This window comes from Hemicordylus capensis, chromosome 4 (assembly GCF_027244095.1).
Source record: "Hemicordylus capensis ecotype Gifberg chromosome 4, rHemCap1.1.pri, whole genome shotgun sequence".
NCBI lineage: Eukaryota > Metazoa > Chordata > Lepidosauria > Squamata > Cordylidae > Hemicordylus > Hemicordylus capensis.
The window spans coordinates 92223398-92250804 of NC_069660.1; the positions used below are offsets into that span (position 1 = coordinate 92223398).

Consider the following 27407-nt stretch of genomic DNA (forward strand, 5'->3'; position numbering starts at 1 on the left):
GCGTTTTATGTGGGCATCAATTAATAACTTTGGGCTCTCACTGCTATAAGTTGTAGGAATGTCTCTCATGATTTATAACGCTTATTTTGCCAGCTGTTTACAGTTGTCTTTGGAATGTACAGATATTGTGCAATATGTTAAGTCAGTATAGCATAAATGTATCATTTAATGTTTCTCATATAAACAGGCTCATTTCTTCAAAGGAAAATGGTTGCATTGTCTGTGAATACACTTGAACAGTGTTTGCAAAGGAGTCACACCAAGGACTAAACTAGATATCAGATGCAAAAACATGTTTTAAATCCTAGTGGCCATTTTGTATATAGAAAAGCAGCTTCAAATGTGCTCTCCCTGCCATTCTTTTCCCCTGAAGAGTTCCAGATATATTTGCAAAGGTATCTTGGGTTGTATTCTAAATACTTGTAATGCAAGTAGGAGTTCCACTTGTGCAGAGCGGAGGGGCATTTTCTTCCCTTCCACCAATCCTCCATTCCTGATGCAGTCCCCCCTTTTCATATGCTGTCCTGCTCCAGTAGGGCTGCTCAACCCCTCAGAAGCTAATTTTCAGGGGACACAGACTACAAGCACTTGGAAAACCACCAATAATGGTTGTGCTGGTTGTTTCTAGAGGTTTCCTGCTACTTTAAAATGCACAGCAGCATCCCAGTTTCAACAGTTCCTTCTCAGTTTCAAAGGCCAGGTATGAATATAGAGCTTGTGCATCCAAAAGGGCTTCCATGTTAACTTTAATGGGGTGGCGCAGCAGGCAGCACCAACTGTGCAAAGTAATGTATGTTTGGAGCTGCCCTCCATCTCAAGGTGAATGAGTTCTATATATGGGCCAAACTATGTGTTCAATTAAACACATTGTTTACGAGACATGCTTAAAGGAGCATGTCTCGTATTAAGCAAAAAGCAGCTAGATGTGTGTGACCTTGATCAGGTCTGCATTGCCCCCCCCCCTCTTCAAAGTTGCTATTTGCTCCAGAAGTGGCTGTTTGTAATAAAGTGTTTGGGTTACGCTACCTCCTGACCATGGAGAGAGCACATTGTCTTAGTCCTGACCTATCTCTGTAGAACATCATGCTGCACATTCCCCATCATTCCATCACTGTGCTTCTAGGTGGCCAACTAGACTCATTCCCCATCCCACTTAGTCACTATGTTTTTATATGAAGGGGAAATTGGAGGGTACAGCATGGTGTTTTGAAGAGACAGCGCTTAAAACTATCAATTTGCCACCTTTTGACCTGAACAGACCATCCATTGTGCACACATTGTCTGTCTGGTGGCCTTTTTATTTTACTTAAATAAAATTAGTTTTTTGCTGCTTAAATTATTGTGCTGGTTTATGTGTTTTGGTTTTAGATCTGCTCGACACATTTATGTGAACATAGTATGTAGATTTTAAAAACATGTTCAATTGAATTGTCTCTGCAGAATACACTATTAGGTTTAAGGTTTCAGAAGTACCAAATTTGAGGTGAAGAGCATGAGCAGTGGGAGTGAATATTACTTTAGCAGCCATGGAGATTACCTTGAGCTCCTTCTGAATTTTCCTGGTAATAGGCTAAATAAATGTATAGTATATTTTAGGACAGTGGTAGGCAACCTTTGCTCTTGTAGTTCAACAACAGCTGGAGTTCCAAGGTTGCCTACCCCTTTTTTAGGAGGTCTGAAGCAAATGATTTCCTGATTCAAACAGATATTTGCTGCAAGATAATAAAAGCAAGCCAGAGCAATTGGTGTGATCCTCTAAATACATAGGTGACACATTTGTTCTTTTAAAGGGGATGCAAAGGCTGGATTTCACATTTGGTGTTACTGAATACTCTGTTTCAAGTCTGTGTGAACAGATTTAGCTGATCATAACATGATCTTTACAAATAAAATCTCAAAGCTGCTCTATCATTGTGTAAGCTTGCTGCATTTACATCTAAAATATTTAGGCAAAAATGATATTCTGAAAGTTCAAAAGCAGTATTTAAATATTGAATTCAGAATCATCATGTTTGGATTTTGCTTTTATAAATTTGAAATAAATGGAAAATTAAGTAGATTAATTTCTCCCTTCCAAAATTGTGTGTATCTTGAGAAAGTATCATAATAAGATTGTATTCAACACTTTGAAGCTTCTTTGCATCATAAGAGAGCTGCATATTAGAGCTTTATGTTGCCACTTCCCAACATCTTTAGTCATGGCAAACACTTGTGAGAATTTCACATGTGACAGTATACACATTAGGTGCACTGTTATTCATGTACCAGTATATGAATAAATATGTGTGAACTGTAGAGTGGTTTTTACATAGAAGTTATTCTTGTCGTCAAAGGAGCAGGAAGGACAGAGGTTGTTCCAAATTGTTATATGTATTTTCTCATTGTACCTTGTATTGTTAGCTGAACTAGTTTTTTCTTATGCCAACTGATGAAAATAGCATGTGCTTTAAGAATGTGGGTTCTTTGGAGCATTTAGGTAATACTCAAGATATTATGTTTTCCCCTCTTTCTATGTCTTTTGAACAACAATAAGAAGAGTGCTGTTGAGGAGCGGTGCTTTTTTTCAAAGCACACTATGACATACACAGTAAAAGTTTGACAAAGTTTACAAGCATCTTTAGAATCAGATAGAATTCCTGGGTCTTTGTCCTACAGATGAAGTGTATCTCTTTTAGTGTGTCAAAAACTTTACAAGAGGATGTGTACTCCTGTGGCTGTTTGTCTTCTGGCTCCTTTACTGATTCTTGTCCCTGTGCTTGCAAGTGGGTATCCAGTTTTGCTGCATAGCAGACAAGAAAATAATAGGTGGGAGAAGACACAGAAGGAACAGTGGGGGAAGGAGGCAGAGTGACTGAATCATGTTTCTTATACATTGTAGACTGCCAAATGAACAGAGACTGGCTGAGATTCAGAGCAATGGAATCGTGGCAGATCGTTGGGCTGGTGCCAAACTTTTGAACCAGTGAGTTGCACTAGTGTTGTGCTACCGCAAGCATCCTTGTAGCTATACAACATTGTGCAACTGTGGCATACCTCATTTGTTTCAATGGGAACTAGCAGTGTAACATAATAGTGTTCTTGCACAGATCCCAGTTTTAAAAATATAACTGACTACTTGCGCTAGTGCATATTTGCTCGTTCCACAACCACTCTGTTACTCTGGGTGTCAGCCACTAATTCCCAATGTGGACATAACATCTGTAGGGCCAGATCACTTGTTTATAATTATGGTTATTTGAAAAGGCATTGCTTTTGAGCAGGTTGTGAGATTATACATTGTGATGGGGGGGAAATCCCTTGTTTTACATGAGCATACTTCTTAAAAGCAAAGGCAACAAAAAAGACATTCAAAGACTTGTTATTAATGGTGGTTGTTCCCAAAGAACAAAATATACAAAATGCAAAGATTTATAGACCTTCAACTTTTAATCATGTGAAGATTTCTTTATGATTTTAAAGCTTGTTTATTTGTACAAGAGTAAAAACTAGTCCAATCAAGAATTTCCACTGCCTTTTATTTTGTTTGTTTGTTTGTTTATCAGGCTTTTCCATTTTCAGCAAAAGTGGTACTATTTGCTCATGCAGCATTGGCTCATATATAAGTATTTGCAGTTTCAGAGCTTTATTTTGTAAAGATTCAAAAGAAGCCCTTGGTGACAAATGTAACTGAAGAATGCAGGCCTTTCAGTGATGCAAGTAAGCAGTGTGTAAGACTGAGAGCTTATTGCTTCAAGCTGATCACAGTCACAGCTGTCTATAGTTTGAATGGCCTAGATAAACCTGTCACAGCACTGGGTGTTACAGTAATTAAATAGCTAATGTATTTTTACCTTTTCAGTTTCTACCCCTATATAGAACTCTTCCACTTAAATGGAACTCTAATTACAGTTATTATACCTTAGATCATAATTAAATTTGTGTGGTGTAAATACACATTTATGAAAATGATGGCATCATGAAAAGAGAAATTAGCTTTACATTAATAAAAATGGGGAGAAAAAGAGGAGAAGTTTTATTTGCCTCTGCATCTTAGTATGTGCTCTCTGCCAAAGACTAGCATGACCTACTTTACAACAATAGCAGAAGAATCAAGCTGGGGTTTTGTTTTTTTTCTTTTGGTTAAACTGTCTTAAATTGGCCATGAATGCTACCTACATGTTCGTTTGTAAGTATCTTTTTTAAAAATAGCAGTTGTATCTCTGAGACTTAAAGTGGTATTTTTTCTCCTTTACTTTCTGATCAGATAATTAGCACCATGGAGCCTCAGGTGTCAAATGGCCCTACATCCAATACAACCAATGGACCTGCCAGCAACAGTAGGAACTGCCCTTCCCCTATGCAGACAGGGGCTACTACAGATGACAGCAAAACCAACCTCATAGTCAATTACTTACCCCAGAATATGACCCAGGAAGAGTTCAGGAGCCTTTTTGGGAGCATTGGTGAAATAGAGTCCTGTAAACTCGTAAGGGACAAAATTACAGGTAAAGTGCTTCAGCATTTTTTTTTACTTCTTGACATTGAGATTGCCTGGTGTGGCTTTTTATATACAACACTTTAAATTGCCCGTGAATATATAACTTTGGTGTCCACATTTCTATATGACACCTATGTTGTCAGATATGCCAAGATATTCCAGAGTAGAGTGCTTCACACATGCACAAACCATGGGCTGATTTTCATTATCAAAGTGCCCTCAAAAGTTGGGAGGAGGAAGAGGAGGAGTGCATGTTCCCGATACGTGATAGTCCAGGTGGTGAAAATATCAGGCAGAAGACTGGAAAGTGATCGTGTGCAAGGCACAATTGTAGTTGGTTGGTGCAGGCAGCCGACCTCTTCTACCCTACTTCAAATCTAAGATAGCTGAAGTTGGTTGCCTGCACTGACCAACTACCATTGTGCGTCTCATAAGCTCACTTCCCGGTCCCCCACCTGACATTTTCACCGTTCCGATAGTCAAGTATCAGGAGTGCATACATCTACTCCTCCTCCTTCCAACTGACCTTTGGTGGCACTTTGATCCTGAGACGGAGCCCTAAGACACCGTATAGTAACCATGGACCTGGATGAAACTTCATCGAGATAAGCAAGCAGGCAGTAATCATCTATATGTTGAAATTTCAAATGCTGAATAGATGCTAACTTTGAGCAAACTATCCTGTTGACTAGCTAGTTAATGCTTTCCCCATGAAGTACAAGCAGAGACTTTGATGTGGCCTGACTTTCCAAATAGTTGAAGAAAGGGCTTGGGGACTACAACACTGACCTTTTACATATAGTAACTGACATGTCCTAGGATACACAGTGAGCTTCTGTTTTATGATTTCGCCTCACTGCATCAAGTTATGTATTCACTTCTCCTAAATCAGTCCAAATCTTCTATATATTTATAAATGAAAATATAAATATTGTGGTGATTCAGTTGGATTCATAATTATAGATTCTTGTCCATAGATTGTTATGGTGATCCTCTCCTAGGCTTCACAGTGTCAGAAAAGTTACCCTGTTTGCTATAAACTGGTTGTGTTTTGTTGCCACATATACTGTGATAGAGGAGGTTATCTCTTGGTTTACATCCTTCAGAATTGAGAAGATTGTTGCCAGAATACCTAGGAATTAATAAACTTCCTAAAATGGAAGTTTTAAAAATGGAACTTTGCTTTGTTTGTTATTATAATATCAATTCCATGTTAATAACAATTACCCAGTGTGTTGAAGCAGCTCTTTTTCCAGAGAACTTAAAAACAAACACTAGATGGACAGATGCAAAAGCATGAGTTCAGACATTATGTGTGAAAGGAAGAATCAACCTATCAGAATCAAGTCAGATAACAATGGAGATACATATAATTTAGGGTGGTACAGGAAAGTATTTGGTGAAAAAAGTGGGTCTTACAGATAAAGTTAAAGTAGGAATGGATTTGACTTGATGAATAGGGCAGGACAGACTTCTGTCATATTGCTTCTGGGCATTGGAAGCAATTGTGACAGAAGGCATAGTGATGGAATTGTGGAAAAGACAAAAGTAGTCACTATCAGAAAAATGTTGAGAGACAGAAAGCAAGAAAATTCAGACCAGGGAGGAGATGTAGTTGAATGTGGAACAATGGAGAGTTTTTTTAAAGTAAGGAGTAGAAACTTGACGCATTTATGGAATGTGACAGGAGCCCTGTTTAGGTGTTATGCAAATTGGAGACCCTATACTCACATACTGCATCCTTAAGAACCTACTCGAATGTACACTGCTGTGTTGCAAATGAAAGCCCCACCCACTGCTCTCCACACTTAACAGTGTTTGTCTTCAGAGACGAGCCCTGGCATATGCACAGCACAACAGTCTGCTGATCCAACTGCGGGATCTGCATTCTGACTCCTACTGAGCTTGGAGAGGTTCTGTCACTACTAATGACTGCATCACCACTGTCGTGACAAGCCTCCCATTCTTCCCAATAGGAGGCTCATTGCTACAGCAGTGATGCAATTTTAAGTAGTGATGGAGCCTTGCCAAGCTCAGTAGGAGTGAGAACACAGTTTGGAAAGGCACGGAAGAACATGTGTGCCCCTTTCTTGGATTGGCGGGGCACTGTGTTATATTGGCATTGCAAGCCACTGTACTCATGCATAAATCCTCCCTGTGATGCAGAATGTTGGTGCACCCCAGTATTCTGATCATGTGGAGGATTTCTTCATGAGCACAGCATTTGTCTCTGCAGACAAACACTGTAAGCATGAAGAGCAGGGGCAGATTTTCATACACATAGTGGAGGCAGGGCTTTCAAACACATTTCTGGGGAGGCTGTAGGTGATTATAGTGTCCCTAGTTTCCATAATGTTTGAACAGGACTCAACGTAATTACTTCAGAAGAGGGGCAGTGTGGTCATAACTACAGAAGAGCATTTTGAGTTGACTGAAGAGCACAGAGGCAGCAGGAGGGAAGGCCAGCAAGGAGAAAGTTTTATTGCCACCTTTTATGACAGGGAATCAGTGTGAGCAACCATTTAGCAATCAATAAAGGCAGGATTTGAAAGGGCTTTGTCTGGAATTTGCATGTGCCCTCTTCCCTGTAGGCCCATCCTTAGGGTGGGGTGACCGGGCCCCACACCTGGAGGGGGCAGCAGCACCGCTGCGCACCACCAGAGTCCAAGTGAGCGGCGAGCCTGCCGCTCCACACACTCGCTGGTGGTCAGCCTCACACAGTACCACTGCACCATACTGGGTCTGGTGGGGAGGGGCTCCGACTCCAAGTGAGCGACAAGCTGCCTCTACCTTCACTTGGCCCACCTGGGCAGCCTTGCATGGTGCCTGGCGGCACGGCAGTCACAGCCCCGCCACACCAATGTATACTGTCGGGGGGGGTCCGAGCGAGTGGCGAGCAGCCTGCCTCTCAGCACTCACTCAGCAGCCACAGCAGGTAGCTTTGTGTGGCAGCAGCGCTCGGTGTGGCAGTCGCAGCCCCATCCCACCATGATGTCTGTCTGCAGGAGTAGGGCGAGGGGCCGGGCTCAGAGCGAGCAGTAAACAAAGTAGCCTGCCGCTGAGCAGCAGGCAGCCTTGTCTGGCAGTGGCGGTCAGCATGGCAGTCGCAGCCCCGCCGCACCATGATGTACAGGAGGGATGGGGGTCCAAACAAGCAGTGAGCAGCCTGCCATTCCGCCCGCTTGCTCTCTCGGCGGCAGGCAGGCAGCCTCACACGCTGACTGCCATGACAGTACTGGGGGGGTGGGGTTATTGCCATCACCGATCTGATGACGCTGCTTGCTCACCTCTCCTCCTTCTCTTAGCCTGTGCAGAATCTCTGCGCCCGCTAGCGATGACATGGCAATGATGATTTGCCCCTAGCCTCGCACCTCTCTAGGGACAGCCCTGCTTCACATCACAAATGCTAACGCCTCCATAAAATCCATTTCCACTTTATGGGACCTTCCAAAATGAAATGTAGTGTGACGAACTGGAGACAAAGTGGGGAAAACCACAGCAGCCTCAGTGTATGCACAAAAGTGTTTTGGCATTCTTATAGAATTCTTTGGATGCCAGCTGTAAATAGGAAATGGAATGTTTCTGAAGTTATTGAGAAAAATTCATGATGACTACTTTAGTGTAAGGAGAGAAAGAGTCAACAATAACTTCATCTTTGTGAGTTTTTGAGATAAGTGATAGTACCTCAGAGGTACTACCTCTGATCAGAGACAAAGCTAATGGAAGAAGTCATGAGAACGAATATCGCCCTCATGGAGAGTGTAGAAGCATTAGGAACTGGAAGGGACAGGTGGTGTCAAGGTGGAGAGAACAACCGTTTGAAATAAGTAGGTTTGAACGTGGAAGACGAAGGATAGAAAAACACCTCAAGTGAGAGAATATTAGGGGGGAGGTGAAGGAACCACAGGAGGTGGAGTGAGGTTTTGGGATTTGAAGCTAATGAGTTCATTCAGAGATGGGAGAGTAGAAGAGGATATAATATGTGGAGGAGTCAATGTAGACAGAAATGCAAACTAGATGTTTTGAACTTCTGCTTAAAAATTGCATTATCAATAATGGCGAGATTGGGAAATTACTGTAGGGAAGCCTTGACTAACTAAAAAAAGTGGATTAGACATAGGTTGTGTTAGAAGTGGAAGCTGTGGACCTAGTTGGTGAGTGTTGCTCATTAGTTCATCTTTGACTACTATTGAAGTGTGTCAGATATATTTTAATAAATAAGCCTCATCACACCTTCTCTACATTTAAGATGAATACATTTGTGGACAGGTGATAAAGATGCTGGCCTATTTGGCACCTTGGTGAAAGGACTACAGCCATTTGTTAGTGTGTATTTCACCCTAACCCCAACCCCCTGCTTAACTGAACAAAGAAGCACCTTTTAAAAGTGGTGATTCTTTTTATTTAGTAGGGGGAGAGCAACTGACTCTATCCATCCCCAGCACAGCATCCCTCCAGTGGCAGTTGCTGGTGTCTGTATTATGTTTCTTTTTCTTTTATTATTATTATTATTATTATTATTATTATTATTATTATTATTATTACAATATTTATATCCTGCTCTTCCTCCAAGGAGCCCAGTGTGGTGTACTACATACCTGAGTTTCTCCTCACAACAACCCTGTGAAGTATGTTAGGCTGAGAGAGAAGTGACTGGCCCAGAGTCACCCACCTAGTATCATGGCTGCATGGGGATTTGAACTCGGGTCTCCTCGGTCCTAGTCCAGCACTCTAACCACTACACCACGCTGGCTCTTAGACTGTGAACCCTTTGGGGACAAGGAGCCATTTTATTTCTTTATCTATCTATATTTATCTAAACTGCTTTGGGAACCTTTCTTGAAAAGCAGTATATAAATATTCGTTGTATTTGTATCCAGTTGGCAAATAGATGGCTTGAGAAACAGATGCTGGTTGCAACAGAATTCTTTGCTGATTGTGTTAAGACAGGAGCTCCCAACCTTTTAAAACAAATGTACCACTTCTACTGCATACCTTCAGCTCACGTACCCCCATGGAGATTTTGTGTGCACACACACACAAATTTAAATGTTACAGTTAGGGTGACAGCCATTCCCCTCTTCCACCCAAATAATAGAGTACAGCTACAATCAATATTATTATCTGCTCATAACAAGGGAGTTACTTAAAGGCTCCAAACCAAGATTGACCCCCATCCACCCACAACCAAAGACTACTAATTTTATGAATATTAACATACCACTTAACAACAAAAGACAAGGGAGAGGACACAAAGAGGAAGTTGGCAGAGGAAGGCTCAGAGAGGATGCAGGAATGAGAAAGCCTTTAAGAGGTGAGCAGGAGTGGCGGCAGCAGGCATGTGCCGGAGAGGAGACTAGGAGGAAGGAGGTTGGCAGAGGACGACACAAGGACAAGGAAGGACAAGGATCCCTGGTGAGGAAGAGGAGCCTTGAAGAAAAGTATTGGCAGCGATCAAGCACACGGGGCATGCTTCAGGCTGCTCTGCCTCCAAGTCAGCCCGCCCACCCACTGCCAACCAACTGATAGCAAGCTGGCTGCTCATACTGCTGACAGGGCTTGTAATTAGCCAAGCTCTGTCAGTTGGACTCAGGAGCAGACATGAGGTGGATATGGACTCTGGAGGGGAGACAGGGGCAGCAGACATGAGCAGGGAGCTCACTCCAGCATATAGCTGAGACCCTTCTGAGTAACACCTGGGACTCTTCAAAGTACCACCAATGGTACTTGTACCATTGGTTGGGGACCCCTCTGTTAGGACAATTCTATAGCCTGTTTTACTCCTACTCTATGAAGGAACATATTGAAGTTTCTCATTTACAACTGATACATCACAGGTAATGAAGCTGGTGACAGAATAAATGAGAGACAGGCCAAGTAGACTTGTATTAGAGTATGATAAGTAGCACTACTTTTCTTGATAAGGATTTTGGATATTGATCCTGGTTGGTCTGTTTATGCATTTCACTAGTTGGGCTAATGCACCAACATCTTGACTAAAGCAGTCAAAGAATCCCTGCATGCAACAGAAGCACCTCTGCTTCTGAAGCATGGGTGTTCACATATGGTCTGTACAAACCCCAGGAAAATAATTGCACAATGCTCAGAGTGCTTCCAGGAGCAGATGAGATCAGTGAAAATCCCTCCTCCCATGGGTGTCCATTGGGGCAGGACAGAAGTGTCCCCCTGGATCCAGTCAGTATTGGAAAAGAGAAGCTGCTCCATTCCTATCCCTATCCCCAGCAGTCAGTGCTTTGTTCAGTGAGACAGAGAAAAAGGCTCTTGAGTCAGCAGTGTACAAAGCGCTGACTTCCAAGGATGGAGAGGATATGGAGCTGCCCCTTTTCCCAATACTGGCCATGCCTTCCTGCGTTTGATGTTGACACGGGGGCATGACCAGTATTGGGAAGAGGAGCATCCCTGCCCCTTTCCCTTTCCTCAGCAATCAGTGCTTTATTCAGTGCTGACTTGGAGGCTTTTCTCTGCCTCTGAGAGGCAGAGAAAAAACTCCAAGTCAGTGCTGAACAAAGCACTGACTGCTGAGGAAAGGGAAAGGGGCAGGGATGGAGAGAGATACGGAGCTGCCCCTCTTCCCAGTACTGGCCACGCCTCTCTGCTTCTGACATTGATGCAGGGGGCATGGTTAGGGGGTCCACTAGTGCACTACCTGTTCACAATAAGGTAGGGGGTCCCAGGGGCCACCAGCAGAAGCTTGCCCTGCTCCCAGAAAAGGTCCTTCAGATAGATGCCCTTGCCCCCTCCCACATGCAGCTGTAGAGAATCGAGCAAGGTTTGACTGGAACTGGAGTTGCTTGGCATCAAGCAACAGATAACAGATTCTAGGGAGGCTTCTCTTTGAGAAGTCTGAACCAGATCTCATCTGCAGACTAAGACTTTTCTTCTGCATTGGGTAGACTGGAGATTTGTCTGCAGGATTCCTGAGGCAGGCTTCTGTTGATATACATCTTGCAGAAGTCTCCTCTGCCTCAAAATGACTGTCTGCAGTGTCTGGAGACCAGGATATTACAGCATATGTAGTTGACCCAGATTCCTGTAACTTGAAACTTATTTCAGAGGTGCTGACAAGAGCTGGCTCAACTTCTCCATAAATTGTGACTGACACTGCATTGGTTTACATTATTTGACATGCATTGGTGATATATTGATAGGTGTTGAAGATACTTATTGATAGGTGTTGGAAACATTAATATAATTTCTCACTATGTCAGAACAAACAACTTTCAGTGCCTTTTGTTTATGTCAGAATGACCGTGTATGCTAATCTTGAGGAATACATTTATATTGCAGCTAATACAATTGCACTACTATATGAAACTGTTAATATTTATAGCTCAGAGTTGAGAATTTACTAGCATAATGAAAACCTCAGTATTTCTCTCACTGCAGTGGAAGCATTTAGATTTTATTAAGTTAACACTTAACCTCCAAAATAATTTGACAAGAAATTAAGAGATAAAGTCTATTTGAGTTACAAAATCTGTTGGAACGGGGTTACACAGTTTTGATATTTCAGTCAAGTATTTCAGCAGTTACTGCAGGGCTAGATAAATCCAGATACCTTGCACCCTGAGTCCCTAAAACCATGGTGCTTGTATATTGGAATTTAAAATGGTTTTCCAGTTTTCATTTCTTGGTTAACTTAATAATAATGTTCAGCGTATTCATGCTGGCTTTTCTCCCCCCCCCCCCCGGATAGTTAGGCTCTTTAGAAGATGATTCATAAAGTTCTTTGACGTGGTCTCTGTCTTTTACACTAATGGGCTATGCACCTGCACAGAGACCTCATCAGAATCTAACAAGCTCAATTCTCCTGCTCTGGGAGGGAACCCCGCCCCCAGCTGCTATATGCGGCTGCGCCAATCCTCATCCCCCTCAGTCTTTCTTCGTCCGCGCTGCAGTTAACATCATAGAGTCTGCAGCTCAGCAACGAGTAGGATCTAGCTATCCCCTTGTTGCTTTTCTCCCTGCTTCTTTTATTTCTTTCATTTATTTCCATTTCTTTCTTAATTTTCACGTAGTAGCGTTTTTTCCTTATTCCCCCCCCCGGAAATTTTCCCTCCTTGGAGCTCCGATCCCGGCTGGGATGGAGCGTAGTGGCCGGCCGGCCTTCGGCATTTATGCTGGTCGTGACGAACTTTAAGAAGTGTATCTGCTGCAGATCCAAGATCCCTTCCCCCAATACTCATACCAAGTGTCTCTTGTGCTTAGGGGAATCCCACATTGTCGAGACCTGTCTTCATTGCCAGAAGTTCACAAAGCAGGCTTGCAAAAATAGGGCTTCTCACCTGCGCGCAGACCTGTGGCATCTGGCTCTCTGTTCCTCAGAAGCCTTATCGTTGAAGCAGTCCGTAAAAATGGCTTCACTGGTACAATCAGAGCGTGCAGTGTCTGCTCTTGTGGAGGCCGAAAACCCAGTCCTGGTACCAGCCTCGACATCCTCTACCGCTCAGCCTTTGTTGGCTTCAAGTGAGCCGGTGCTATCAGAAGACCTCACTCAGCATTCGGTGCCTGTGGTACTGGAATCCTTCCCGAATCCGTCGGGATCAGTACCGAAGTGAAGAAGAAAAAGCTGAAGTTGCATCATGACTTGCCAGTGGGTCGACGTCTCCCTCCTATACCCAAGAAGAAGAAGATAGAGGAGGTTCCTGCACCGGAAGCCCCTGTGCCAAGAAGATTAAAGTGGCCTCGGATTGTCCCGTGCAAAAGTCGTCTGTGTTGGCACGGCCTAGCTCTCCTGTGGCTGCGGAGTTGTTGGACTTGGCCCACGATCAGACTATCAATACCACATGGGTACAATACTCACTGCTCTTCTGTCAAAGGATGCGATTGAGAAGGTTGCCAATCCCAACAGTCCCAGGTTCTATTCCCGGTACTTTCTTGTACCAAGATGGTGGCCAGTGCCCTATACTAGATCTCAGGATCCTGAACAAACAGTTGGTCTGCAAAAGGTTCCGAATGTTGTCAGTACCAACCATTATGACTATCCTGGAAAAGAACATGTGGATGGTTTCCCTGGACGTAAAAGATGTTTATTACCATGTCTCGATACGTCCTCAACATTGACGTTTCCTGCAGTTTCAGATTGGGGGGATCTCTTATCAATTCAAGGCTTTGCCGTTCGGCCTCACGATGGCGCTGCGGGTTTTTATGAAATGTCTGGCCCCTTTGGTGGCTTTCCTGCAGGAGCGAGGGATGCAGGTCCTGCCAATCATCTAGATGATTGGCTCATCCTGGCGTGCACCAGAAGGACACTCGTGGACGCCCTTGAGATCATCATAGATACTCTGCAGGATCTGGGGTTCCAAATAAGCTTCTAAAAATCTCAGTTGGAACCGACCCGCCGAATACAGTTCATTGGACTGATATTTGATACGACCTTGGAAAAGGTCTTCCTGCCAGACAGCTGCATAAAAACTTTCAAGAAGCTGGCGGCCGCCTTCTCAGCCAGAGGCCCACAGACTATGCTCTCAGTGCAGAGCCTGTTGGGTCACATGGCAGCTACTACATATGTGCTGCCTCAGCTGGGTCTTCAGATGCGCATTATTCAGAGATGGTTTTGGGATGTTTTTGATCACCTTCGGGATCCGGGCCATCTAGAGCCCCCCCTCCCCCCCGATGGGTATGGGCAATGGTAGAGGGGTGGATGAAGTTTCAGCACCTGAGTGTTGTGCTCCCTTTCAGGCCCCTCAAGCTCATTGGGTGGTCATGACAGACACCTCGGAGCTCGGTTGAGGGGCACACCTGGAAGTGTTTCGCCTAAGTGGACATTGGTCCCACAAGGAAAGGGCTCGACACATCAGTTATCTGGAGTTGATGGCCATTTTTCATGCTCTCAAAGGCTTCCTCCCCATGATTGTGGGTCGCAAAGTGAATATACAAACAGACAATACGAAAGCGAAGGCCTATGTCAGTCGACAGGGCGGCATGTCCTCAACAAGCCTGCTGTTTCTGTCTCTGGCCCTTTGACATTGGTGTGTGGCACATGCGGTGTCGCCTCAGGCGATTCACATACTAGGTTCCCTGAATGACCAGGCAGACACTCTAAGCAAAATGACGGTGGTCTCCCACGTGTGGGCATATATCAGGGACATATTTGTGAGTTGAGGAGTTGCAACTCTATACCTATTTGCTTCCCGGGACAATGCACAACGTGCCCTCTGTTGCTCCAGGGGAGGAGAGGGCAAGGGTTCTCTAGGCGATGCCTTTGTCCTGTCTTGGACTCTGCTGTATGTGCTTCCCCTGTTTCCCCTCATTCCGAGGGTCCTGCACAAACTGAGGGTAGATCAGGCCAGGGTAATCCTGATAGCCCTGTGGTGGCCCAGGAGGCCTTGCTTTACAGCCCTGAGGTGCTTGGTGGTGGGTTAGAAACGCCTGCCTGCCTTACTGGACCTGCTGTCGCAAGAGAAGGGATGGGTGCTACACCTGGATGTTCGGTCCCTCCATCTGACGGCATGGAAGGTCCTGCCGACTTCCCGCTGAGACTTCGGGAAGTTTTGGTTGCTGCCAGGAAGCAATCCACACCGAAGTCCTATGATCACAAGTGGATTCATTTCTGTTCATTCGCTTCCCTGCGTGGGTTTGATAGATCTAATCTATCTGTACAAGATATATGTAATTATCTGTTGTCCCTTAAGAAGTCTGGTTTAAAGCTCTCATCCCTTAAGGTGTATTTGGCTGCCATTGTGGCGCATTCCACTGCTGACCGGGTTTCATGGTTTAAAGATCTGGTGGTGAAAAGTTTTCTTAAGGGTTTAACACATATGTTCTCAGACGATCCTGTCATGTCACCAACCTGGGACCTATCAGTGGTATTGGCTGGTCTGCTGCGACTGCCACTTGAGCCTCTGGCTACAATTGATCCCCGTCTTCTGACCTGGAATGTCAACTTTTTGGTGGCCATTACCTCCACCAGGAGGGTGAGTGAGTTGAGGGCCCTGAGGGTTGACCAACCATGCCTTCAGTTCCATAAGGACAAGGTCGTACTCAGGCTGGATGTCCAGTTCCTGCCCAAAGTGGTGTCCATGTTTCACCATTTGTCCCTGCTCACTTTGCCTGTGTTTTTTCCGAATCGTTCTTCAGATGCGGAGAGGAGGTTACATCGCTTGAATGTTCAAAGGGCATTATTCTTCTACGTTCAGAGATCTGCTGAATGGAGGAAATCTCCTGCCTTGTTTGTTTTGTACGATAGGTCCCATAAAGGTCTCCAAGTGTTGGCCCAATCCATGTCTGGGTGGATAGTTTCCACAATTGAGCTTTGTTATCGATAGGCTCATAAGCCAATCTGTTAGGTCCATGGCAGGCTTTTTGGCCTTTGATCGTGTGGTCCCGTTGGACGCTATATGTCAGACAGCTACCTGGGCTCCGCCCCATTCGTTTATCTGTCATTATGCAATTGTTGACAGGGCATGGAATGATGCTGTATTTGGCAGGAGTGTCCTGCAATCCATTTTTGGTTGATCTACCTGTTCTGAAATAAAATACTTCTGGCAGATTACATATTGTTTCAGTCTTCCCTTCTCCTTGGGTGCTAGCTTGTTATGTGCCCATTAGTGTAAAAGACAGAGACCACATCAAAGAACAAGAAGTTACTCAACTGTAACTTTGGTTCTTCTAGTGGTCATCTGTACTTTTACACGCCCTCCCGTCCTCCCTGCAGGGTTCACTGAAGCTGGACTCTGTGACTGAGGGGATGAGGAGTGGTGCAGCCGCATATAGCGGCTGGGTGTGGGGTTTCTGCCCGGAGCAGGAGAATTGAGCTTGTTAGATTCTGACGAGATCTCTGCACAGGCGCATAGCCCATTAGTGTAAAAGTACAGATGACCACTAGAATAACCAAAGTTACAGGTGAGTAACCTGTTGTTTCACATTGCTTTGGAATGATACAGGTTTAAACAAGCATATTATTTTACTGAAAAAAAATCCTAATTTGGTAGTATATTGAACCAAGTTGACTGTGAATGACAGCTCCTGAGGCAGCCTTTAATTTGGTCTTCAAACCAAAATTATAAACTTCAATTTTGTTTGGTAGCGTTCAAGAGCAGGCAGAAAATGCTAATGGCTTATAGAAGCTATAACCCAAGCAAATTTTAATTAAGATACAAATTTTGTAATAAGGAAAAAATGTCAAATTCCAGAGTTTTTAAAAGGATAGAACCTGAAGAAAGGGAAGATGAGAGAGACCAAAGATATTTGGCTTCATTTGGCAAGGATGTTTAATAAAAGCAGAACATCTAGTTGTAAAGTGTGCTTATTAAATTCTTCATTTACACTACCTAATTAATTCTAGCATTTTAAATTAACAGTGAAACTGGTCCCTGCTGTATCATTTCATAGCTACAGCATATTTCGTCCAATAACCTAGTTGTGAGTTTTAATCAGCTGCTCTCCCAAAACAAAAACAAAAAATAGAACCTTAGTTAAGGAGCTTGTCTTGAACAGAGAGACTGCAGTTTTGGAAGAAGGAAACACTAATTCTGGATGGTGGTTTGAAACCGAGGACTTAAAGGTAAGGCTAAATTGAATCAAATTATTTGTCTAGTTTATATTTTTCTTAATCTGTGTCTCATAACTAATGGGACCAACAAGATCTGAATCTGAGTACAGACACACAGTAGTGCCAAAATATTTTCGCTCTGAAAGTCACTTTGTATTCTTAAAGAAAAATATTGCTTATTGAAGCCTGCCATTCATGCTACTGGTAGCTCAGAAAAGTTGTATTTAAATTGTTCAAAATGTAGCATGTAAGTGTGTGTGTGTTGCTCATTGTGAATCAGTTTGGGGAAAAATTGTGCTATTGAATTCCCTTCATATAAACGGACAGTTGGTTCTGTGTAATTGAATGTCATATTGACATTCTTTAATAAACTAAAGTCAAATGTTGGGAAGTCATAGTACTTTTGCTAAAAATTTAATAGTTGTGAGCTTATTAATATTTTCACTGAGTTAGACCAATAGTCTCTTTAGGCAGGTGTTTTATCTCCAACAGTTGCCTATACTGCATAATTCTAGAGCAAGAGTAGACAACTTTGTCTTCAGGTCAGAGCTACTTTGTTTTCTCAGATAAAGTAGTACAGAAGTTATCCATAGTTTTGCAGATCACAGTTTCATGTATACATGGATGCATCTTGGAGACCCAATTTCTTTATTCACAGCTTGGATTTTCTCCAAGCTGTGGTTCCTAAATGGCCAGAAATGACTTTGATGTCATTTCCAGCTGCTATTTTGAAGCACAGAGCCATTTTGTTGCTCTTTTTGATTAAAAACCACCAGCTTTTAAATGGGGATGGGAGGATTTGGGGGAGACCTAGAGAACAAGGTACTAAGCTTTTTCTACCCTTATTTCTGCCCTCTTCCTCCTTTTTAAGTGGGTTTTTTTTTTTTTTTTTAGCTCAAGGAACCAAATCCCCATAGACTCAAAGTTTCATTATTCACAGTTTCATTATCTGCAGAAATTGGCGGGAACAAGACCCCCACAAATAATGATAGCCACCTGTACTTCTGCTGTGTTTTTTGTTTAGCTTCTTCCATTCTGGGGAATAGTTTGTCCCATTCTGAATGATGTTATAAGGCTTCCATCTACTAGGGGATGGAGAAAATCAAAAGTTTGAGTTGTTGGACTGCATGCCCAGCACTACCCTAAAGAGTTGTCAACATGTACTCTGATTTCTTAATTTCTTGTTATGTAATTTGATACTAGCATTACATGATCATTCATCTCTAATAATTTTGCATTAATAGTAGTAAATAAACAATTGCATGGAAGCCTGTAAATTCTTAGGATATGACACCAATCCTGAAAATCTGCATTATTACGATTTTTCCAGTGATAGTGGTATTCTATTTTCCATTTATTGACAAACTAACTATGTAGTCAATCAAACTAGGAAATGCATATACTAACATAAATTAAATTACTTTGAGTGTAACTGATGTGTCAGCTTGTGCTATTATGATCTCGACAAAGGGAGCTGAAGAGTAAAAACCTTTCTGGTATGGGTCACAAACCGGCCAAATTACAGATTCAAAACTGAGAACAGGATAGAAAGACTAGGAATAAACTGACAGTTTTCATGATGGAGGGAAGAAAGCATTGGGGTCATAGAAAGATTTGTAGTGGGATCAGTGCTGCTTAACTTCATAAATAACATAAAATCTGCTGCTACAAATTCAGGAATTTGGGTGAACATAAGATAGCCAGGTTTGCATATGACTATTTATTGTTCAAGACAGTGAAAACACAAGCAGTTTTGAAGAACTCTGAAAACCTCTTTTCGAACTGGGTGGAGGGCAACAAAATGACAAATTAGATTCAGTGTAAGGGACTGTAAATGGTGCATATTGAGACAAACAGTCCCATCTTGGAAACATTAACTCAGTGTGCATTGATGGTGAAAAAGACAAAACTTCAATGTTAGTGGCTATTTGTAAAGGGATTGAAAATAAATCTGCTAATATTGTAATGTGTTTATATACATCTATAATGAATAGTGCAACCATATTTGGAATACAGTGGACAGTTCTGGTTATTTCATCTGTGGAAAATGTATAACTCCTGTAGAAAAGTGCAACCAATATGATCATCTTCTCTACAAGGGAAGACCTAAACTTCTTGAGCTTTATATTTTTGAAAAAAGTATCCTAAGGAGGCATGATAGAAGTTTATGAAATCATGAATAGCATGGAGAAGATTAATATAGACTTTTTGTTCTTTCTTAATACTAGAACTCTAGTATTAATTGGCAATAGCAAAGGAAAGTATTCACAATTCTTAATTAATGTAGAACTTACTGCTTCAAGGTATGGTGATGGCCACTTAGACGGCTTTAAAAAGTTATACAAATTCTTGTAAGATAATTCTGAAAATGGATATTAGCCATGATAAGCTATCAACATGGTCAGTTTTGCATTAATCATTTTCATGGACAAGAGAACATTCCACACTGGTTAGGTCTCACCTCTAAGGACCAAAGTAGGCCTTTTCCTCAGTCGAGGGACTTCTAACCAATTTCCAGTTTGTGTTTCCTACGAAACCTTCAGATATATGAATTGAGCATTTCTACAGAATATGCTGTTGCCCATTTTGCACTGCCAAGCTCCCAGGGTTCTAAACTGCCTTTGACTGGCCACACAACGTCTTCCAACAAATGTGAAGTACCTGGACAATGATATGAGTATAGCTGGCTCTCTGTCTCCCTATCCTCCACTATTCTAGAGAGCCAAATAGTTTACTCAGTTTTTGTGTAGCCTAAAGCAGCTGTATGCAATCTCCTGGCCATGCTCCACTGTAAAGCCAAAGTCCCTTTTAGCAGCACTTTCATTTCGCCACATCATCTCCACCACTCCACTGAGTGGAAACGACAGTGTAGCATATTGCCAGACACTATTTCTCCCACTCTCTTTCTCAGCTAAAGTGAAAAGTCAAAGAGGAGTTGACCCCAGGTCAGTAATGTGCATTTTCTGGGAAATGTTGAATTCTGAATATTTCTTATGCTGTAAATAAATTGGAATCTGATTTAGCATGTTTGGATTACATGTAATTTTTGTTTTAATTTGCCCACCCACCCCTTACAAATAAATAGACTGTGTGTGTGTATGCGTGTGTGTATGCGTGTGTGTATGCGAGAGATGCATCTACTTAATATTTATGCTTTCTAGTTAATCATTTGTTCCTTATTAATTTTTTATAAAAGAATGCATTTCTAAACCATACGTTTTCCTTGGAAAGTATAGGTGTGGAAAATGTTCCATCCCACATAACTTCCCTGGAGCTGGGCATGCTGGTAAGCAAGAGAAAGGTCCTCCTGTAGCAGGGAAAAAGCAATAGGGGTGAATCTATGAATATGTCTCTGTTTCACTACAGCATCTCGCATCATCACTCCAGACACATGAAGCAAGGATTGCACTTTAAAAACTTAAACAGGTAAAGCTAGTCTTGCAGGGGACTTCTTCCTTGAAAAGGGAAAGAACTAATACTTCCCCATTCCAAGGGGCTCCATCAGGTCCCATCTCTCAGGGGCGGGGGGTGAGGGACAGTGAATCAAGTCCACCTCACCAATTTCTGGCAGGGAGTTCTCACAGTCGTATGCAAGATCCTACTTCAGCTCTTACATAAGATTATGGGGTGCAAATAGAGAAGTCGGATGGTAGTCAGAAGAAAGAGGGCAACTTTCCCTCTAGTCAACCTCCTAATGTCTCTCCCCACCAGACCACTTTAAAGAACTGCTGAGGTTACTGACACCCTCCACCTAGGAGTTCCTGCTTTAGAGGATCCTATCTTATCCACTTTAAACCCACAGATGTAAGTTTGGCTTTTCCTACAGCTACAACAGCAGGATCATTTATTCCTTCTCTTAGCATCCTTTGAGACTGTTGTCAAGAAAGCAAAAAGTGATCCCCTCCAGATTTAAATCACTTCACCATCCTTTAAGAAATCTCAAGTGCACTGCTGGAGTCATGGCAGATTTGAAGATTTGTGGCTTTATGTGCCACAAAGGTGATCTATTGACTCAGGAAAAGCCAACAGACCAGAATGACAGCAAAGCTGTAGCAGCCCTCAGCAAGGGTTTTGAATCCACTGCAGCAGGATGGCACACTACTTCTAGTTAATCAGACTTTGCCCAAGCAGCCTTTATGTGGGCCAGTGAACTGGTCATTTTATATACTCAGGCCAGTAAAGTATAGCCTCAAGAAGATTTCCTTAACCACAGTCTTCTTGCAACTGCATCACTAAATTCCACGCAAACTGAGACAAGATTCTTTGCTTTCAGTGTGGTGGTTAGGAGGGTAGGTGTCCATTTGAAAAGCCAGTCTAACCAGTGTCTCCTTCACTGGCTAGGAGTTGTTTGGTGAGTCTCTTACCACCATATTGTACCACCAGTCTCTTGACTGATTGATTGATTATGTGCCGTCAAGTCGGTGTCAACTCTTAGCGACCACATAGATAGATTCTCTCCAGGATGGAAGAGATTAAGATTCTCTTACCACTATATTAAAACCAAAGGTTGAAACACTCCCCTGGGCCCACAAGGAAGGAAGGAAAACTGGCCAACCCAAAGCCCTTCTTTTGCCTTTTTCCATCATTCCCCTACTATGGCACAAGAGATTCCAAACCTTGTATTTCATTCTGGAAAGCTTGAATTGATAATATTTTCTGTTGTTTAGACCTCATGTATCCCTATTTGATGTTGTCATCAGCAAATATCTGAGGTTTGGCTATGGGAGCAAGCAGTATCAGTACTGTACTCTGCAGTACTGTGCTCTGCTGTTTGTTTGCTTATTTATTTAAAATATGTATACCCCACCCCTCCAGTACACTACTGCTTGGGGTGGCTCAGAACAATAAAATGGATACAATGTAAAATAAAAGTAATAAAATTAACCAAATTAAGTAAGCAAGATAAAAGTCAGGCTAAAACCACAATCAGAATTAAGTTTCAAATTAAAAGTTATTTTAAAAACTGAGAACTATAAAAACTAAAGAACCTACCAGATATAACCAAAGATGGAGCATTAAAAAGATCTGTTTTAAGAAGTTTTTTAAAAAACACTAAGGGGGAGGGAGCATGGTGAAGCTCTTCAGGAAGGGCGTTCCAAAGTCAAGGGGCTATAAACGAAAAAGTCCTATCTCTAGTCCTTCGCCAACCAGATCTCTGATAGTGGCAGGTTCATATGGGCGAATGTGGTCCAATGGGTACCCCAGCCCCAAGGCGTGTAGAGCTTTAAAGGTCAAGACCAGCACCTTGAATCTAGCCTGGAAGCGGACTGGTAGCCAGTGAAGCTGTTGCAGGATAGATGTGACACTCATGAAGCAACTTGTGCTCACAAGCATCCTTGCGGCAGCATTCTGGACCAGCTGAAGCTTCCAAATGGTCTTCAAGGGCAGACCCAAATAGAGGACATTGCAGTAGTTCAATCTGGATGTTACAAAGGCATGAGTGACTGAGGTCAGGTCTGACTTCTCCAAGTAGGGTTGCAGCAGGCATACCATCCATAGCGGGTAAAGGCACTTCTGCACACTGCTGCCACCTGTGCCTCCAAGGACAGCATCTGGTCCAGAAGCACCCCCAAGCTGCGGACTTTGTCTTTCAGAGGGAGTGTGATCTTGTCCAAGACCAGATTTACCTCATTACTCAGATGATCAGTTCTACCAACCCAGGGCACTTATCTGGATTGTTTCAGCTTTTTTTGCCCCCATCCAGTCCAGAACAGCCTCCAAGACCCAGTGCAGAGCATCCACTGCCTCCCTGGTGTCTGCTGACTTTAAATATATGTAGAGGTGGGCGACATCAGCATATTGATGACACCACAGCCCATACCCACTGTTTTCCTGACGTCAACCTTCAGGATCTTCACAAAAGTCTTGGTGACCCTGGTAGCCACTTGTGAGTAGTAGGAATTCATATTTACCGCTTCCTGGTCAAGCATCTTGTCTCCCACCTTGAACCAAGCTCTTAGGATTGTTCACCCATCAGTGCCCCATAATCATGGTTGCTTGGTAAAGGGGGCTAAGAGCTGTACCCTGAATATCAAACAATTCAGTACAGACAAATAGTATACAGATAGGGTTTTTCTCTCAAAGGCAAAAATCACATCACTGGTCATAAGAACAGAACATAAGAACAGCAATTCTGGATCGGGCCCAAGGCCCATCTAGTCCAGCATCCTGTTTCATACAGTGGCGCACCAGATGCCACTGGAAGCCTACAGCAGGAGTTGAGGGCATGCCCTCTCTCCTGCCATTACTCCCCTGCAACTGGTAGGCAGAGGCATCCCACCTTTGAGGCTGGATGTCACAGTGGCTCACAAGTTCAGCCAGAGCAGGTCCAATTGTTTCAGATTTAGTGAGGATTTTAAGGATTGTATTATGTGTGGGAAGCATCCCTTGGCCTTATTTGCATACAGGATGTGTCTCCAGAGTTCCCTGTTGCTCTTTTAGCATCATGTCTCTGAGCAACAGGGAAATCTGGAGGCTACAGGCCTGCATTCCCAGGTAGGCATGTATTTGTTGTGGTGCGCCAATCAGAGGACATTCTCATGGGGTTCACTCATAGTAAATCTGATCAGGGTAGTGGTGACAACAGATGTTAACCTCACTGGATAAGGAGCCTATTTCCAAAAAGCTGTTGTCAGAGCATGTAAAACAGATAGGAAGTGATGTGCAGTGGAGCTTTCTGGAGCTTCAGGCAACCCTCAAGGCCTTTTCCTCCAAGTTGCTTGGTCAGAACATCTTGGTTTGCACCAGCATCACCTGTGCCAAGAGCCATATAAAGTGGCAGGAAAGCAGCCTCCACATCTGCTCAAGGAGATCTCTTCCTTGCTTCTTTGGCTGGAGAAACCTTTCTGTTTCTACACCCATTTCTACACACACACACACACACACACACACACACACACACACACACACACACGTTGGCTGAGTGCAAGAGCAGTGGATCAGAAAGAGTGCATCTGAACTAGGAAATGTCCCACATGTAACACTCAGATTTAAGATACTTGTCGTGTATCTGTTTTCTACCAGTGCAGACCACCTGGTGGTAAGCTTTACAAATAGGAAACACTAGAGGAGTGAAAGTTTGGCAGATGTGTCATCACTTTCCATTTGCCTCCTTGCATTTGTTATTGTTTCCCAGAGCAATTGGGAAAATCAGAACAGTGTTTGGATGTGATTCTTGAAACTCCCATATTCCTTTGGTGTACCTGGTTCTCTGATGTAGTAGACTATGCAGTTTATGGACACATCTATTTATCTTTATCATTGCACTTCATGTTCATCCTGTTCATCCTCAGCTGCACTTGCTCTCACTAGCTGCCTGGAACTTGGAAAGGTAGGCCTTAATAACCCTCATCTGCTATCCAGTAATGGCATCTACTGTTCTTGTACATCCTGTATCTACAGTCGATGGAGGGTCAGCTACATTTCGGAGGGCCTTCCCTGCATGATAGAGCCACTCTAGAACATCTGCCTTCAGTGCTCTAGTGGGGAACACTTTGCTTTTCCTTAAAGGAGATTTGGATTCTGAGCTCTAGTCTAAGTCTCTGAGGAGACAAGTGTCTGCCCTATCTGACATTATTGAGGGCTCAGAAGCAGTGTTCCCTGTACCAGGGATTCCCAGATATTGTTGACTACAACTCTCTAGCTGCAGTTGGCTGGCTAAGGATTATGGTAGTTGCAGTCAACAACTTCTGGGAATCCCTGGTACAGGGAACACTGATTTTGTCTCCTTGGGTAAAATGAGTGTATATTACAAAATAACAATGTGCTCTCTGGGCCAGATCCCATTGTATCCTTTAATCCAGCCGCTTAGAGGGATCAAGAGCTCATGCTACCAGTGTTCTCTCTAATTTTTTCCATCTGTGTGCGTAATGAGTTTTGTTCTTGGCAGCCGTATCAAGATGGTGTGAGCACACATGCATTCAGAGTGGGACCTTCCTGATCAAACCTGAGCGGGGCCTAAAATTAACTGAGCGGACATTAACAAACGTCTGAGTGCAAGCCTTAGAGGGAACACTGCATGCTACCATCCTTTTATTTACACCTGCCAACTCTAAGAAATGAGAGTGGCATGTGGAAGATCTTGTGTAGTATTTACATGTAACTACTCCAGGCAGATACAGAGCTCTTAACAAAGCATTTTAGTAGATACAACAGCTTGGCAGGTTCAGCATACTCCAGTAGAGTGAAACCTAACTGCAGATTCATTAACCAATGCCATTCAAGTATATCTAACAACATGCACTGTTTGCTTCATAGTGAAGTTCTGTATTAGAACTCAATACGGTTGTTTACCCGACCTAATGGTGAGGGGTTGGGGGGAAGGCAGGATCGCATCTACCTTTCCCCTAGATTATCCAGCTGCCTTCTTTGCCTGCACTGTTCATGCATTCACATGAGCCCCGCTGCTGGGAGTGGCACAGCTGTCTGGAGGCTGGGAAACGTGGTACATTGGGGGATTTCCCTGCTGCCAGGCACTCAGCTCTGTGACTGCAGGACTGAGCAGCCACACAACTGGGGACTGGGGTTGAAGGGCAAACTCGTGCCCTTCTACCTCAGTAAAGCCCAGGTAGAAAACTTGGCTACCTGGTGGGACAGCATTGGGATCAGCCCCAATCTCGGCACTCCACATAAACAGCCCTACCCAGGCTCGTGTGCATGCTCTCATTGAATCCTGTTCAGGGATTATATTTTATTATAACTTTCTACCTATAATTCTGGCAGAAAGAATTATATCTTTCTGCCCTTCATCATTAAGAAGTGTATCAGTAGCTACACACTGTCATGTTGGCTTAAAAATGCAGCATACTCCTTGAATTTTGAAGTCCTACACAGTCTTATTCCTTTCCTGCTAAATGAACAGAGATCCATGTTGGCTCTCTACTTTTTCCAGACTGCAGCTTGTGATAATCTATCATTGCCCTTGCCTTGTTTATTTGGTTCTTCAGACCAGGTACAGACAACTCTATAGCTTAGTTTACAACATTAATTTTATAATCTATTGTTTCTCTGTTACATTGCTTAGTTGTCCTGAAGATTGCTAGACGTTCCCTCCTCACAGGAGGGGAAGTTTAGCCCTGCCTACCTGATCTCTGAAGGCAGGTCTTCCGTGTGGAATGTACTCTTCCCGATGACAAGAACAGACCTTTACCACATCACTTCAGTATACATAAGCATATTCTTTACAGAATTATACACTGAGGAAAATTATTGATTTACATTGTGGAAAAGGTGGCAATTTAGCATTGAAGGGGTGGGTGTAACAGATCGAGGCAAGACAGCAGACCTAACATTAATTCCCATAATTTCAATGGGCACTTAATTTGGAATTTTTAAAGTGTCTCTTCAGTGTTCCCATTAGTTTGATTTACATTTGCTTTGAGCATCTAAGACTATTTGCCACCATCTCTAATCAAGAAGGAGCTATGTGATCCTGAGTCTGTACAGTTCTGTTGAAATTCACATAGAAGATTCAGATGTGGGGAAAGTGCAGAATAGTGTCTCAGACTTTGTTTAGCTTTTCTTTAGTTCCTTTCCTTTTCTAAAGTTACCTTCCTCATTGTTTCCCTCCTAGAGATAGAGGTAGTTAATAGTGATGTGCATGGACCGCCGAGGCGCGGTCTGACGCCGGCGGGGCGGTATTGCTTTAAGGGCAGCGGGGGGGGGTGTACTTACCCCTCCGGCCGCTTTTCCCCCTCCGGTGCTCCAGTTTTTGGCAAGATCTTAGGGGCGGCAGCGTTCCTCCCTGGAAACTGGAAGTAACACAGGCGCATGTGCCCACCGTGTGTGGCGCACTCATGTTACTTCCGGGTTTGGATGACAGCAAGGGGTCAGGGGCGGCAGGAAGGAATGCTGCCACCCTGAAGATCTTGGCAAAAACTGGAGCACCAGAGGGGGAAAGGCGGCCAGAGGTACAAACCCATACTCTCGAGACAGAGACCATTTTCGAGACCAACATGGTTTATGCATCTAGTCATCACGATCCCGTCTAAGAGTCCGAGCAGGACTCTGAACACGAGGACATCCATCCTGAGCAACCCAGACAATGGACGAACCAGGAACTCGAGGCTGCCTGTCATAAATCTGCCGGGCTTATCCAGACGCAGCCAGAAGGAGAATAAGGAGAATAACAAACTTCTATGGGAATAAATTGTCCGAACCAGTCCGTCAGTCCGAAATTCAACAAGGTCCAAAGCGAAATCCAGAGGCAAGGTCAGTCAGTCCAAGGTCTAAACACTTTCTAGGAAAAACACAGGAATGCAGCCAAGTAGCACGGAAGAAACTGTTGTTGCTATCAGCAGAAGTTCTGTTACAGGTGTCTTAAATAGGCTGAGCCCCCCGGTGCTGTCAATTAAGAGTTGCTGAGTCAGCAAATTTGCCTGTTTTATGCATGCGAGTATTTAGCTCTTCTTGTCTTTT

The 27407-nt window shown here is 43.4% G+C and overlaps 1 protein-coding gene across 8 annotated transcripts in view; it reads left to right on the forward strand.

Moving 5' to 3' along the window:
* The window catches only part of ELAVL4 (ELAV like RNA binding protein 4), a 145635-nt gene that overhangs the window by 71452 nt on the left and 46776 nt on the right, over nt 1-27407 (forward strand). For all 8 annotated transcript variants that reach the window (XM_053247149.1, XM_053247148.1, XM_053247151.1 and 5 more), the window contains exon 2: nt 4244-4484. In XM_053247149.1, the coding sequence (XP_053103124.1) occupies nt 4244-4484 (241 nt within the window). The remainder of the gene's footprint in view (nt 1-4243; nt 4485-27407) is intronic.